This window comes from Protomyctophum parallelum, assembly GCF_964188405.1.
Source record: "Protomyctophum parallelum genome assembly, chromosome: 17".
In the NCBI taxonomy this organism is placed as follows: domain Eukaryota; kingdom Metazoa; phylum Chordata; class Actinopteri; order Myctophiformes; family Myctophidae; genus Protomyctophum; species Protomyctophum parallelum.
This window is the reverse complement of record NC_139719.1, coordinates 24501969-24516358: the sequence shown is the minus strand read 5'-3', so window position 1 is coordinate 24516358 and position 14390 is coordinate 24501969. Positions and strand designations below refer to the sequence as shown.

The following is a 14390-nucleotide window of genomic DNA, read 5'->3' as shown; positions in this document are numbered from 1 at the left end:
GTATATATATAATTATGTATATAGACTGTACACACACATGTCTATAGCCATTGTGTGGAATAGGCCGAGCCTATATGTAGTGAGAAATAATAAATTCCACCCACACTAGGCCTATATTCAAATCTTGAAACCTTGCCACTGAACGACATCTTTCACTTTCAGCACGAAGAAGGAAGTGATTATTTTTCCTATACACTCGTGGAGAACTAACTCAACTGGTAGAGAACGTTGCTGCTGACACACGCACTTCTCTAACCACAGCGTTGCATATGGGTTAACGTCTTTGATTCGATGTTTTTGTGAAGTAGTAGACTAATTGAAGACAGACAGGCTGTAAGGTAAGTGCGCTAATAATACTAATCGCATGATCATGATCAAAACGCCTAATACAATACGCATGCGGATCCTAAACAAAATTGTTGTATTGTTTCCGAAATAACAATCAAGAACAACACGAAGTGTGTGTGTGTGTGTGTGTGTGTGTGTGTGTGTGTGTGTGTGTGTGTGTGCGTGTGCGTTTGTGTGTGTGTGTGTGTGTGTGTGTGTGTGTGTGTGTGGGGAATGGTAGATGATTGTTTTGACAATGGTTAATGATAATACATTTATAATATCCCTATATAGTACCTATTATGACCCCCAGGTGAAACCCCCGCTGTTCACCTAGCTGAATAACAATATTATTCAACAGAATTCTGTACAGGGACTTTCAACACCAAAATAAGAAACATGTAGGCCTACTGGTAATAAACCCAGCTGAAACTGTCCATTATTACATTAGTAGGCTACTGTATAAGACAAGGCATCAGTAAAGTAAGAAATGTAACTTTCAGACTTTCAAACAATAAATAGGCCACTGCAAACCTATAGAAATTGTGGACTCTGCTCAGTTCTCTCAGATTTATTATTTTATTGGACTTTTACTGTTTAAGTCACGAGCTCTTAAAGTTAGCAGAGTTTAATGCCAGTATGCCATTGCCTTTCAACAGAAGCGTTTCATGGACCACTGCAAGGATCACTCTATGAGGTTTTGAACTGGTTCCTAGAGCAAATACCAGTAAAGGTAGACTGACCAGAATGGTTATCTTTGGGCACAGCGATGGCAAAACCACAGAGGCTCCTGGACTGAAAGATGCGATAGAAGAGAACAAGGTCTCCTATCCCCATTATGGCAGCATTTGTGGAGACACCTGTCCCACGTGTCGTGGAACAGGACGCATTCCAAGAGGTATAGGCTTGTATACCTCTATGTCAACCTTTGTGTAAACATTCTCTGTATATTATTATTACACTTTTATCGTCTTTCTCTAAAAAGTCATTTAAAGCAGCACTATGGAACTATCCTCTTCTACGCCGGATTTGACCCCGGTTTCCAGCTGAAGTTCTGAAATGTTTACCATTGAGCCGATAGAGCCTGCCTGCTTGCTCATGGAATCATTTGAATCTTGACTATCAGGTCAAAATTCATGTCAGATCCTGTGTCTATAGGTGAGACATGACTTTTGACACGATCTAAATGTCTCATAGAAGAGCAGGGAGATAAATTACAACCACCCCACTTACATGATATTCATTAACAAATATACTTAAACAGATACGTTAGGAGAGAAGTCTATATTATTTACAACAATGGTGTTAATGGAAATGATTTAGCTATGGTCCACCACGCAATGGTTGTATAGATTGTTGTCTCTCCTTTGGGAGACCAAATGGGTCCTGTATGAGGGCTATGGATATTCAGCAGTTGACAAGGGAGGTACCTAAAACATTTGTCAACTGTTTAGGTCAAAAGTTCTCTTTCTATAAATGGATATGGCTACATTTTGCCACACTTTTATTGTAATCGTTATCTGTCACTCCCAAATAGTGTTTTATTAATGCTCTGTATATGTAAGTAATAAAGCTTGTTCTGTAGAAATGACTCTTAACCTCCTCTTCAGTGCGTGTTACGACTCTACCTCTTCAGTGCACGTTACGACTCTTAGTCTTAACCTCCTCATCAGTGTCTGTTACAACTCTTAACCTCCTCTTCAGTGTGTGTTACAGACTCTTAACCTCCTCTTCAGTGTGTGTTACAACTCTTAACCTCCTCTTCAGTGTGTGTTACGACTCTTAACCTCCTCTTCAGTGTGTGTTACAGACTCTTAACCTCCTCTTCAGTGTGTTACAGACTCTTAACCTCCTCTTCAGTGTGTGTTACAACTTACAACTCTTAACCTCCTCTTCAGTGTGTGTTACAGACTCTTAACCTCCTCTTCAGTGTGTTACAGACTCTTAACCTCCTCTTCAGTGTGTGTTACAGACTCTTAACCTCTTCAGTGTGTGTTACGACTCTTAACCTCCTCTTCAGTGTGTGTTACGACTCTTAACCTCTTCAGTGTGTGTTACGACTCTTAACCTCTTCAGTGTGTGTTACGACTCTTAACCTCTTCAGTGTGTGTTACGACTCTTAACCTCCTCTTCAGTGCGTGTTACAGAGGTCAGGAATGGGATGACGCATCCTTCTCTCTTTTTGACAGGACATGAGGACCAGCTAGTTGCTGTAATATCCTGCAATGACAAAAGACTGAAGCCCAGGCACACGTAAGGCTCATGTATTTTTGGATGCATGTGTGACTCTGTGTGTGACTTTGTGTGTGTGACTCTGTGTGTGACTCTGTGTGTGTGACTGTGTGTGTGTGTGTGTGTGTGTGTGTGTGTGTGTGTGTGTGTGTGTGTGTGTGTGTGTGTGTGTGTGTGTGTGTGTGTGTGTGTGTGTGTGTGTGTTTGTGTGTACGTGTGTGTGTGTGTGTGTGTGTGTGTGGGTGGGTGGGTGTGTTCGCGCATGCCCTGTGACAAATAATGTATCTGTTTCTATTCTATTGCAATGTCATGTTCTCTTTAGTAATCATAGAACAAAAAGTAAGGTCAATGAGTAATGCATTATGGTTCCTTACACCATAGTGGACATGACGTTTCGAGCCTGTTGGCTCTTCATATGACTACTATCCATATTCCACACAGACTTGTTGATAACTGCTGTATCACTGTGTGTGTGTGTGTGTGTGTGTGTGTGTGTGTGTGTGTGTGTGTGTGTGTGTGTGTGTGTGTGTGCGTGCGTGCGTGCGTGCGTGCGTGCGTGCGTGCGTGCGTGCGTGCGTGCGTGTCCATGTAATTCCAGGAAATGCTACATGTGCATCTCGATGGTTGTGTGTCTCTTCGTCAGCTGCCTCACCCTCTTCTTCCTCTTTCCTCGGAGCGTCAAGATCACCCCCGTATCTGTCCAGTCTGTCATGGTCTACTTCGCGCGAGATCAACAACTCACCATGGAAGTCAAAGTAAATTTGTAACTACACAGTACACTCCGGAGAGTTACTTTAGCACTGAACATGTAAAGGTTGACTTGTTGTAAGGCACAAACCAGATTTTGTGAGTACATGCAGAGTAGGCTCACCTGTTTAGATGACAGACTCATTCTCCATCATCTGTCATCTAAAGTCTAGGTTCCCAAACATTTCAGGTCGATATCCAAAAGAGACATTAGACGTTTGTCCGGGATTATTAAAAAATATATGAATTCATGGAATTTATTAGAACGTTTTGTTTGTTTGTTTGTTTTAAAATTCATACAAATATTTTGAAATATATATATTATTTTAAATGTAGGTAAAATGTAGGAGAAAACTTTCGCACACCTAGGAATTAGGCATATGCACAGGTGCGTAGGCCAGTGGACATCAATGAAAGCAATAAGGTACACCCGCACACTGTGTATTTGCTCGGTACATGAGTATTGTCTTATTTAATGAAGCAACGTTTCGGTCCCTCTGGACCTTCCTCAGGTATGGGGAATGTAGGTAAAATAAAATGGGATTTTTTATTTTTTTTTGATATTTTTTTTGCGGCTTACGCCTTTTATTGATTTTTTTAAGGGACAGATAGTAGGCTGACAGGAAACGGGAGAGAGATGGGGGGATGACATGCGGTAAAGGCCGTGTCGGGTCCGGGAGTCGAACCCGCGGCACACCGCAACTGGATCACCAGTCCGGTGCCCAGACCGTTACGCTACGGCCTGGGCCATAAAATGGGATTTTTACTCAAGTCATGACACATAAAAATTGGTCTTTGACCCACAAATCGGTCCCGAACTCACTATTTGAGAAAGAGTAGTCTCTCGAGACAGACTGTTGACTCACGTCAATAGAGGGTGCTGAAAGAGTGAACAAAATTATACAATACAAGCAACATGCGAACTTAGACAAATGTATATTGTATTAAAAATACCAAAGAGGAAGATGTATATCTAGACAATGGTCACCTTCACAGAATGCGTCTTTTCACTTTTATAGAATCTCATCAACATCAGCAACCAGAACTATGTCCCTGTTCAGATAGTGGAGGTTGATGTTCAAGGACTGATCTCTTACACTGTCAGGGGCAGGAATAAGATCTGCAATATGACCGCCATCCAGTCACGTTCCCAGAAAACGGTAAGTTTCTGATAGAAAAGTTCACATCATAATTCTGTACATATAATAAACTCCTCAGAAAAAGTTCAGAAACGTAACTTGGTCGGTTATGTCTCCCTTTTAATAATATCAATTGGTATTGTATTGTATTTTATTTTTGATTAGTCACCTTTACAATGAGCTACATACAGCTTTTAAGGACCAGGCTTTCGTGGAATGACGAATGAGCAACACAGCTAAATGGCAAATGGTTGGTATTCACCCTTTCTTCGAGTGGATTGGATGATTGCACTCTCCCATAGTGCAATCATCCAATCCACTAAGCACCTCAAAGAAAGGGTGAATACCAACCATTTGCCAAAAACAACACATATTGGCCATTTTTACACTTTAATTTTACACTCAGTGTTAGGGAACTCAGTAGTGTCTGGCAGATCCAGCCACAACAGCTTGGCACCTCCTCCTCTTGCTGGTCACCAACCTAGCCACATTTTTCTGTGGTATGGCATCCCATTCCTCAACCAGGATTTGTTGCAAGTCAGCCAACATGCTTACAGGTATATTGGTCACTCGAGCACGTACAGCACATCCAAGCTGATGCAAGTGTTCGAGGTTGGGTTGAGGTCTGGACTCATGGCAGGCCATTCCATCCTCTCCACTCCCAAATTATGGAGGTACTCTGTGATGATCCTGTCTCTGTGGGGGTGAGTGTTGTGTTGTTTTTTCCTTATTTCTGTGGGAGAGTGCAATCATCCAATCCACTAAGCAACTCAAAGCAAGGGTGAATACCAACCATTTGCCATTTTGGCAAATGTTTTGGTGCTACCCACACCCATCACGATATAAAATACAATACCAATTGGTATTAATAAAGGGGAGAAATAATCGACCAAAGGTAAGTTTCTGAACTTTTTGGGAGGAGTTTACATAGTGCTATACTAATAATAATCACAATAATAATCTTAATCACAATCATATCCACATTCATATTCATATTCATATTAATAATTTGAATCATAATCATATTGAATACTATTATATTGTTTTAATTTGTACATAGAATTTCTAACTGCTTATTCAACCTTTGCAGTATACTGTTCAAATTGACCTAACAATCGATGAGCCTGGCTTAAAGTAAGTTTGAAATTCTTACTATTATTGTTGATAAATACTAGAATCTATAATAGAAAGGTTAGTGTATTTTAGCAGGGGAAAAATGAATAGTTAGCCCTGTATAAAAAACAGTACAAGATACAGTCAGATTTAAAGGGACACCTTTTCTTAGATTTTAACAAAGATAATTGTGCCCTTTGTGATATGAATATTTGGCGCTATTAGCTACATGTGTTTGTTTCATATAGAGAGACAGGCTCTGCCACTTCCGTGTTTTTGTTAACGTCCTTGGTTTGCTGGAGCTCTTCTCTTTCATCTCTAAACAGACATTTTGTGTGTCCGTGTGTGTGTACACTCACATTATAACCACGCCTACATTTTACGTTTCTTTTCATTCTTTTCATTTCACGTTTCTTTTCATTCACAAATAAATGACAAAGGGGGGTGTCTAGACAAATTTTGTTTTTGTAACATTCTTGATTTTTTTTTTTTTTTTTTTTACAAATGCAGAAGTAAATTGAGATCCATACAGTGTCTAGCCTAATTTAAATAATCTTTTAAATGGACTCAAAATCTCAACTCAAACTGCAACCAAATTGTGAAATGAATACTGTTGCATACATAAGTAGCAATTTCACTTTTAGTATTTTTCTTTCATTTACAGGTACATTTCCTTTATGTCAGATTACCTCTACTAAGTCCACTAATCAATGTTATTTATCTGTTTCAGCTCTTACTGCAGGTCAAATTCCATCAAGATTCACACGTTGTTCTTGGAGTTGCAGTAAGTGTCAATCTCTTTCTGTACATCAACGGAAAGGAGGTAACCTCCGCAGTATATCGCTCAAACCTACAATTGGTGTTTCTTGACATGGTTGAATTCACCCCAACTCTATATGCATTTCATCCATCCATCCATCCATCCATCTTCAACCGCTTATCCGTAGTCGGGTCACGGGGGCAACAGCTCCACCAGAGTGTTCCAGACTTCTCTCTCCAGGGCAACATTAGTGACTTCCTCCTGGGGGATCCCTAGCCCCTCTCGGAACCCTCCATAAAGCTTTTCTGAAATTTTGATGAGTTTTATGTAGGGTCCCTGTTCATGACTATATTTTCTTATGGGAATTCTGGAACGCGGACATAAACATGCTCTCTAAGATCGTATCTGCGGCGTTTGACTGCCTTTTTTTGCTTGAGTTATTCTGAATTTGTGAACTTTAAGTACCTATACATCCCGCTGCGAATATCTCCTGTGGCGCGGAAGCCGTTAAGTATTTTTAATCTTTGTTTGACCGATTTGGTCGCTTTATTTCTTCTTGTTTACCGTTTATTGTACCGCCTCCCGGTGTGCGGTTGGCTTGTGCCGGCTACGTCCCTGCCTCTGATCTGCTCTGTCATAGCTATAGCGCCACTAGCTAGCCAGATAGGCGGTACAATGAGGTGTCAATAAACAAGGAAGGAAGAGAAGAATCAAAGCGACCAAATCGGTCAAACAATTAAAAATACTTAACGGCTTCCGCGCCACAGGAGATATTCGCAGCGGCATGTATGGGTACTTGTACTTCACAGATTTAGAAGCCCTCAGACGAAAAAATGTCGTCAAAGAGCGCAGACAGGCGTTATCCACGTTGTTTATGTTTTATGTATGTCCGCGTACCAGGTGGCATGGTACTGCTGCAACAGGACCCCATGCTCTGGGTCTAACAAATGTCAGAAACTTCAGTAGCATTGGGTTCTGCTTGGAGGGCTAGGGGATCCCGAGACGTTCCAAGGCCAGTGAGAGTCGATGTGTTTCCTCCAACTGCGCCTTGGTCTGCCCCGGGGTCTCCTCCCAGTGGGACGTGCCTCAAGGACCTCCCTAGCGAGACGCCCGAGAGGCATTTCTCTTTATTTAATTACATTATGGCAGAGATTTGGACTTGGAATGGTTGAAAGTGAAACTACTAACAAAATTACATTGTAGGCTACATTGTAGGCTACATGCCGCCGTGGGCTTTTAATTCTTTTGATGAGCGACACTGTCATGAGATACTACTATCACCACAGGAAGAGAACATGCTATAAGGTATATTTCACTTAGTAAGAGACCACACCTTCGCTCAAGATTAACAGTTTATTGAAACAGAATGAGATGAATGCATGGAGTGGAGTGAGGAACCCAAGGTAGGGCGAGACTCAGGGTGGGGGCGTAGTCTCTGGAGCTGACGGTCATCTTTGCTCTAAATGGTAAATGGTAAATGGTGCATTTATATAGCGCCTTTATCCAAGGCGCTTTACATAGATTGTGCATTACATTCACCCATTCATACACCGATTGTGGCGGAAGCCATGCAAGGTACCAACCAGCACATCGGGAGCAATTTGGGGTTCAGTGTCTTGCCCAAGGACACTTCGACATGTAGACAGGAGGAGCCGGGATTCGAACCGCCGACCCATGGATCATTGGACGACCTGCTCTACCTCATGAGCCACAGTCGCCCCTCTATACTCGGAATGAGCGGCTGGTCGTCTCTGCTCCGTCACTGCCCCCCCTGGATTCCTAGAGAATCGAGGCGGAAGGAGGAGGTTGGGGTGGAGGAGGATGGCGATTTTGAAGAGTAGTGAAAATAGCCGATCTACAAGTGCAGTACTCACAACCCATGTTTGGTCTGTCGTGGAGCAGAACAAACAACTTGGTTGAGAGATCGCAGGTGTATTTATGCTGTGGTGATTGCACCAGGGATTGGCTGGGTGATAATGAAAGGCAGGTGTGTTGATGAGGAGGGAGGAGTTGTTGATAATGAGGGAGGAGTGGTTAAGGTCAAGCGGAAGGAGGTCTCTTCTCCCGAAACTATGTTGTATAAATACAACTTCCCATACTAATGTTTAGCTTTGCTCCTACGTTTAATCATATACCTTTCAATTATTATTATTGAGCGGTGCACACCGTCTCCTTTAAAGGGCTCTGTCTGTCTGTCTGTCTGTCTGTCTGTCTGTCTGTCTGTCTGTCTGTCTGTCTGTCTGTCTGTCTGTCTGTCTGTCTGTATGTTTAGAGTAGGACCTTTGACCACTCTGTTTAGACAGTATGACCTATTGACCCCTGCAGATGCCGGGCCATTCCTAGCTAATTACACACACACACACACACACACACACACACACACACACACACACACACACACACACACACACTCCCATTGACCACTACAGCACACACACACAGCACCGCTCAGTTCACACAGAGTGCGATAATGTTTCATTACAAATAAAAGCGGAGGAGCACAGCACAGTCGGCAGGACTTTGCTCTTGATAAAACGAACATGTTATGAAAACCATGGTGTGGTTTTCTGCTAAAATAAATAAATAACATAAAAATGTCTTTGTTCTTTTGTGTTCCACAGGATGACGATGAACATAACCTATCTATCCCATTCGGAGCAAGTGTCTTTGAATACCTTCGAGTACATTGACTGTGGCGCCAACTCCACCATTCCTCACCCTATGGAGGGAGGACGCTAGACTAGCCTCGGAGACGGCAGGCGTTGAGAAGACAAGCACGAGAGTCTCTTTTCAGTGTAGTTTATTTCACAGGACCCATTTTCGAGGCTTGTTGTGCTGTTCTTGTGACTAAATAGAGGAGATGTGTGCCTCTCCCCGTGCCTTGATCATCTCTGCACTTTATTTTATTCACTATTCTTTGCTATGTCTTGTCCTGTTTTGCACTTGTTGTTGTTACTTGTGTAACTGCACTCTGCTGTCCCACCAAACCACATTCCTAACATGTTTACATGTCATGGCAATAAAGTCTGATTCTCTAAAGAGATACTGAATGCAATGTTCTTTATAACTGGCTGTCTGAAAGGTAGCATCAGTATGTCCATGCTGTCATATAGTTTTTTGTTTTACTTACTCTGTATGCTGCTTTAGCATGCCTGTGATTTCATTCACCAGAATGATTAACATAGAAGGTAGATGATTTATCTCAGGCTATTGCTATCTTAACTGTGAATGCTTTGAACGCTCGTCATGTCGTCGCTGTTGGGTGGAAACCTCATGTCCAAAACTGTTATGTGTTATGTATAGGGCATTGATTTACAAAAGGTTTGAATATGGAGATAAGAGGTTTCTGCCTGACAGCAATGATATACTGTATCATCTGTTATAATATACTGTATTTCTTGTTGTCATATACTGTATTGTTTTGTAATATAATGTATCATTGTGAGTTATCGACTAGATCACATAATTCTTAAACTGGGTGTGGACTTTTGATAATACATTGTATGTTTTATATAGAATCTTCACCTTATGTTATTCTATATTATATTCTTTTGGATCTGTCACTGATCACTGATCTTGGAATGCATCTGGTATGGGCTAATAATGGCTGGAGTTTATACATCCCGTTTGTCATGTAGTAGAATCAGATGTGTGTTCATTCTTTTTTCATTTGCTGCCTTCTTTCGTTTTAGAGATTTTAGCTAGGCCTACTTTTGACAGGGGGTCGGGGGCATTCGAACATGGGGCTAAATATGTATTATTTTACAAAATGTTATAGCGATTCTTTTTATTTATAATTTACTATAGTCCTACTAGACCCCATAAAATTACATCTGGCCACAAAAGATCACGGGATCTATTGAATGAAGGCCGGGGGAAGTGACAAACTGACATATTGAGCCTAGACACACATTATGGCATCCCCCTAGTACCCCCCTTCACATTCAGAAAAACACTAATCTTTTTCTTTCTCTAATAACAACCTAAAACATGAACCTTGGTTGAAAACAAAAAACAAACAAGTTGTCCACAGCTTGAAGTTGTTTGCAATGTGGTATACGTTGGGCTTTATTCTGTTATTTGGTTTATGGTGAAATCTACCCAATGTGTTGTTGCAGGTTCATATGTGAGGCAGTTGTCATGCCATGTCAGTGGTGGTGGATTGGCATCACCACTGTTGGAAATGCTGTGTGAAATTTACAGAGAGGACATGTAGCCTACATGATCAACATGCACAGCTATGAGAAATAAATCCCATGGGCATTGTGAAAATATCTAACCTTTACAATAAAAACAACATGAAAAATAATTTTGTCTATACTAGTATGGCTTATAAACAGTATGGGATATGAATAACAGTTTTTCAAGGATTGTGTGTTATATGGTAATATCAGCTTATATATTGTTTCGTAGTTGGAGTTTTGCTGGAGGAATGTGCTCTGACCTGCTTTCTTCAGCTACAGAAGATGGGCCCTGCAGCGCCCAGCTATAAAGACTGATGAGGGTTTCTTCTGGGTAGTAAATTGTGGCATATCACACAAACAATAACCTATACGAAGAAGTATGTAGTCCCACTCCTGTAGGTATATAGGCCTATGTATAATCAGTATGACTTAAATACATAATTAATAACAATATAATTAAATATTGCACTCTGGCGACATGAATTTAGGGACTTCTTGAAAACGATGACACTTGTCCAAGTTATCTTGTTATTGTTGTTAAGTTGTTCATTCCTATCCTGTCCCACTTAACAGCACAGTTACACTAACGCCTCAGCCACTGCAATCCCATACTTTGCCAGCAGAGGGTGGCATGTAGACGTCCAGAGCGGACTGTGACGTCACATGCTTGCTATTGCAGTAGGTCCAGGGCTGTCAGCAGTCAGTGCATGGAAGGGAAAGGAACGGAACAGACGGGATCAGGCACGCATTCAACATTGGAAATGAACACAATTTGTTGACAAGTTAATTGTGGATGTGTTTTTTTGCATTGGGATAATGTTTTCACCGCCCATTCAAGTCAACATCTAGAGAAGGTAGGCCTATGTGCGCGACATTAGCCTACTTATGCATGACAGATAAATTATTTGTAATTTCTATTTTTTCTGTGAAATGTGTATAGTCTATAATTTGAACCGCAAGCATAGCTGATATATTTTGCAAGATATCTTGATATCCATAAATGAGCAGTGGTAGGCCTATTTGTAAATTATTTGTAATTTATCATACTGTATTTACCCTATTAAATGCATTATCATTGCCTGTCTTTGGCTGTGCTTTTCCAGAATAGTCACAGACGGTCTGTGCAAGCAATGTTTTCCCTTTATAGATAGATATAGAATGGGATAACGGTTTAGATTAGAAGATAGCTGTTTCCCCTACAATTTGACATATCAACACCCCAACAGGATTAGAGCTGCAGCAATGACTGAGAGTGTCCATGAATAGCCTAGATATTCATGCATGCATTAAACTTTAAATCAATCCTGCCCTAAGAAAAGCCATTCTGGTTTTAGCAGTCTTAAGAGGATTAGGCTGGGTAAATAAGGCAACCTCCAGCCAAGTGTTATGATCCCATCATGTTACAATAATGGAATCAAATCAATTACCGTTTGAATAGGTCACAAATTATCCTATTATGCAATTATGTAGCAGTCTCTGTCTTTGAGAGACTTAGCCTACATTGAAGGAAAGTAACTAATAACACATTGTGATAAAGTGTCATTTTGTATTGTTGAGGTCAAGATAGTGATGCTGTATAGGCTGCATGCTTTGAAAGTTGGACTGGACTGAAGTGTAATGTTCAGTATTACAAATATATTTGTAATATGAGTGTTCCCACCAGTGTTGTGCATGCAGTCTATCTGACATTAGTTCGAAGTTCCTCAACTCCACTCATCACACTCCATATATGGTTCATTCTAAAACACAGTGTTTTAGAATGAACATAAAATTCAAGGAGAAGATAATGGGTGTTTTAAACACCCATTATCTTCTCCTTGAATTTTATGAGGCCATGAGACACACTCCAGTCCTGACCTTCTCCACTGAAAGGCCAAACTGTTGACCAAGGGTTTATTTTTATTTTTTATCAAGGATCTGCCACCTGACCTGAAGTAGGTGAGAAACGTCTGCTGGGAATCATGGGGAACCAGCTGACAGATATTGCCCCCAACGCCCGCTTCCTGCCAACCTTCCAGTCGCTGCACGTGGTGGTGATTGGCCTCGACTCCGCCGGCAAGACCTCTCTGCTCTACCGGCTGAAGCTGAAGGAGTTCGTCAAGACCATCCCCACCAAGGGCTTTAACACGGAGAAGGTCAAGGTGGCCATCGGGAGCTCGCGAGCCGTCACCCTGCAGGTGTGGGACGTGGGCGGCCAGGAGAAGCTGCGTCCCCTGTGGAAGTCGTACACGCGGCGGACCGACGGCATGGTGTTCGTGGTGGACTCCACCGAGCTGGAGCGCATGGAGGAGGCCAAGGTGGAGCTGCACAAGATCACGCGCACCTCTGAGAACCAGGGCGTGCCGGTGCTGATCCTGGCCAACAAGCAGGACGTCGACACGGCCCTGGCGGTGGGCGAGGTGGAGAAGCTGCTGGCCGTGCACGAACTGAGCGCCGCCACGCTGCGCCACGTCCAGAGCTGCAGCGCCGTGGACGGCCGAGGGCTGCAGGCGGGCCTGGAGAAACTCCACGAGATGATCCTGAAAAGGAAGAAGATCGTGAAGCACAGCAGAACTAGAAAGAGATGAGCCCTTTCGTCCCCACACTCTCTGGATATTTTCTTCAGACGTCTGTTCACTATCGAGACACTTTTTAGTTTTTTATTATAGGTTTCCCTTTTAACGGGATGGCTTCTTTTTGTGACAACAAAGGGACCAATTTAAGGTGGCCTCAGGGTCAGGAGGAATGGATTTTGGACTTAATTTGTCTTGCAGTATGGACACAATTACTCAAACACGTCATTTGGACTTAATGACTTCATGTTATAGATTTCCAAATGAAGGGACACCTTGATAATTGGGGTTTTAAGAAAGATTGTTTATTCAGCACTTGCCCTCCCTTGTTGAGAGAAATTGTCAACTTTCTCTTTCATTTTTGAACTTTCCTTGTTACATTAAGTACTGTTTCTTTTCCTACAATGTGATGAGTGCTTGCCTGGTGAAGAAAAGGAAAGCTGTCTTCTTTGGTGAAGAAAAGGAATTGACTGAAATACGGTGCTTAGGTGAAGAAGGATTTTTCTAGTCACCAGAGATTTTTATAAATTAATAATATCCACATATTTTTTCTCCAACATTGTAATAACGTTGCACTGTGTGTATACCCTTTTATCCAGTAAAATGGCACAGAGTAGCCATGGGGCACAAAGTTATATGTACTGTATGTTCATAGCCATGGAACAAAGATCATAAATGCATTCCTCTCATGCCACAGAGGTTAAGTTTCACTTGGACTAACAAATAGTGTTTATACAAATTGTACATTTTGTTTTGTTTTTTATCATTGAAGAATTAATAAATCAAAGCACTGTACTGAATGTCCATTGCAATCCTTTTAGGATGATGGGTTCCATATGTCTTCGTTCTTTTGTGTTCCACAGGATGACGATGAACATAACCTATCTATCCCATATATAGCGTGCATGTGTGGGGACACTTGAATGAGAAGACATCCTTTTGACAACGAAGATTCAAATCTCTTTTAATATCTTTTCAGTTTTATACTGTAGAATAGATGGGTTATTCAAAGAACCAAATTCGGCCCCGCAGGTAATAAAATGAACATGACTAAATTTGCTTTCATAACTATAAATAGCCACAATAGGACCTCTGCTGCCACCCTGGTGAAGACAAATGGAATGTCCTACAGCATATAGCAGAGCCATGACTGAAAGAGCAAAGGCCACAGTACATGGGCACATGCTTTCATACAGTATGATGCAGATGTGATGCAATGAGTGCATAAATAGTTTGACTTGCAGATGAAGTCAATAAACAGTAGAATGCATTATTCTGCAGACACTCAGTTAGTTACATTTATTTGAAGCTGTAGTAAATAAAGCAATCATGCATA

The 14390-nt window shown here is 41.5% G+C and overlaps 2 protein-coding genes across 2 annotated transcripts; both read left to right on the top strand.

Moving 5' to 3' along the window:
• The first annotated feature begins 164 nt into the window (after window positions 1-164).
• Window positions 165-9702, top strand: tmem106a (transmembrane protein 106A). The gene is made up of 8 exons (XM_083787144.1): window positions 165-338; window positions 987-1225; window positions 2517-2580; window positions 3158-3314; window positions 4326-4466; window positions 5536-5579; window positions 6289-6342; window positions 8940-9702. Exons 2-8 carry the CDS (start codon window positions 1075-1077, stop codon window positions 9055-9057), a joined length of 729 nt encoding a protein of 242 aa, XP_083643270.1. The 5' UTR covers window positions 165-338; window positions 987-1074; the 3' UTR covers window positions 9058-9702.
• A 1509-nt stretch (window positions 9703-11211) lies between these two features.
• On the top strand, window positions 11212-13849 carry arl4d (ADP-ribosylation factor-like 4D). Its single transcript, XM_083787229.1, has 2 exons — window positions 11212-11356; window positions 12417-13849. The coding sequence occupies exon 2, from the start codon at window positions 12464-12466 to the stop codon at window positions 13067-13069; it is 606 nt and encodes a 201-aa protein (XP_083643355.1). The 5' UTR covers window positions 11212-11356; window positions 12417-12463; the 3' UTR covers window positions 13070-13849.
• The last annotated feature ends 541 nt before the right edge of the window (window positions 13850-14390 follow it).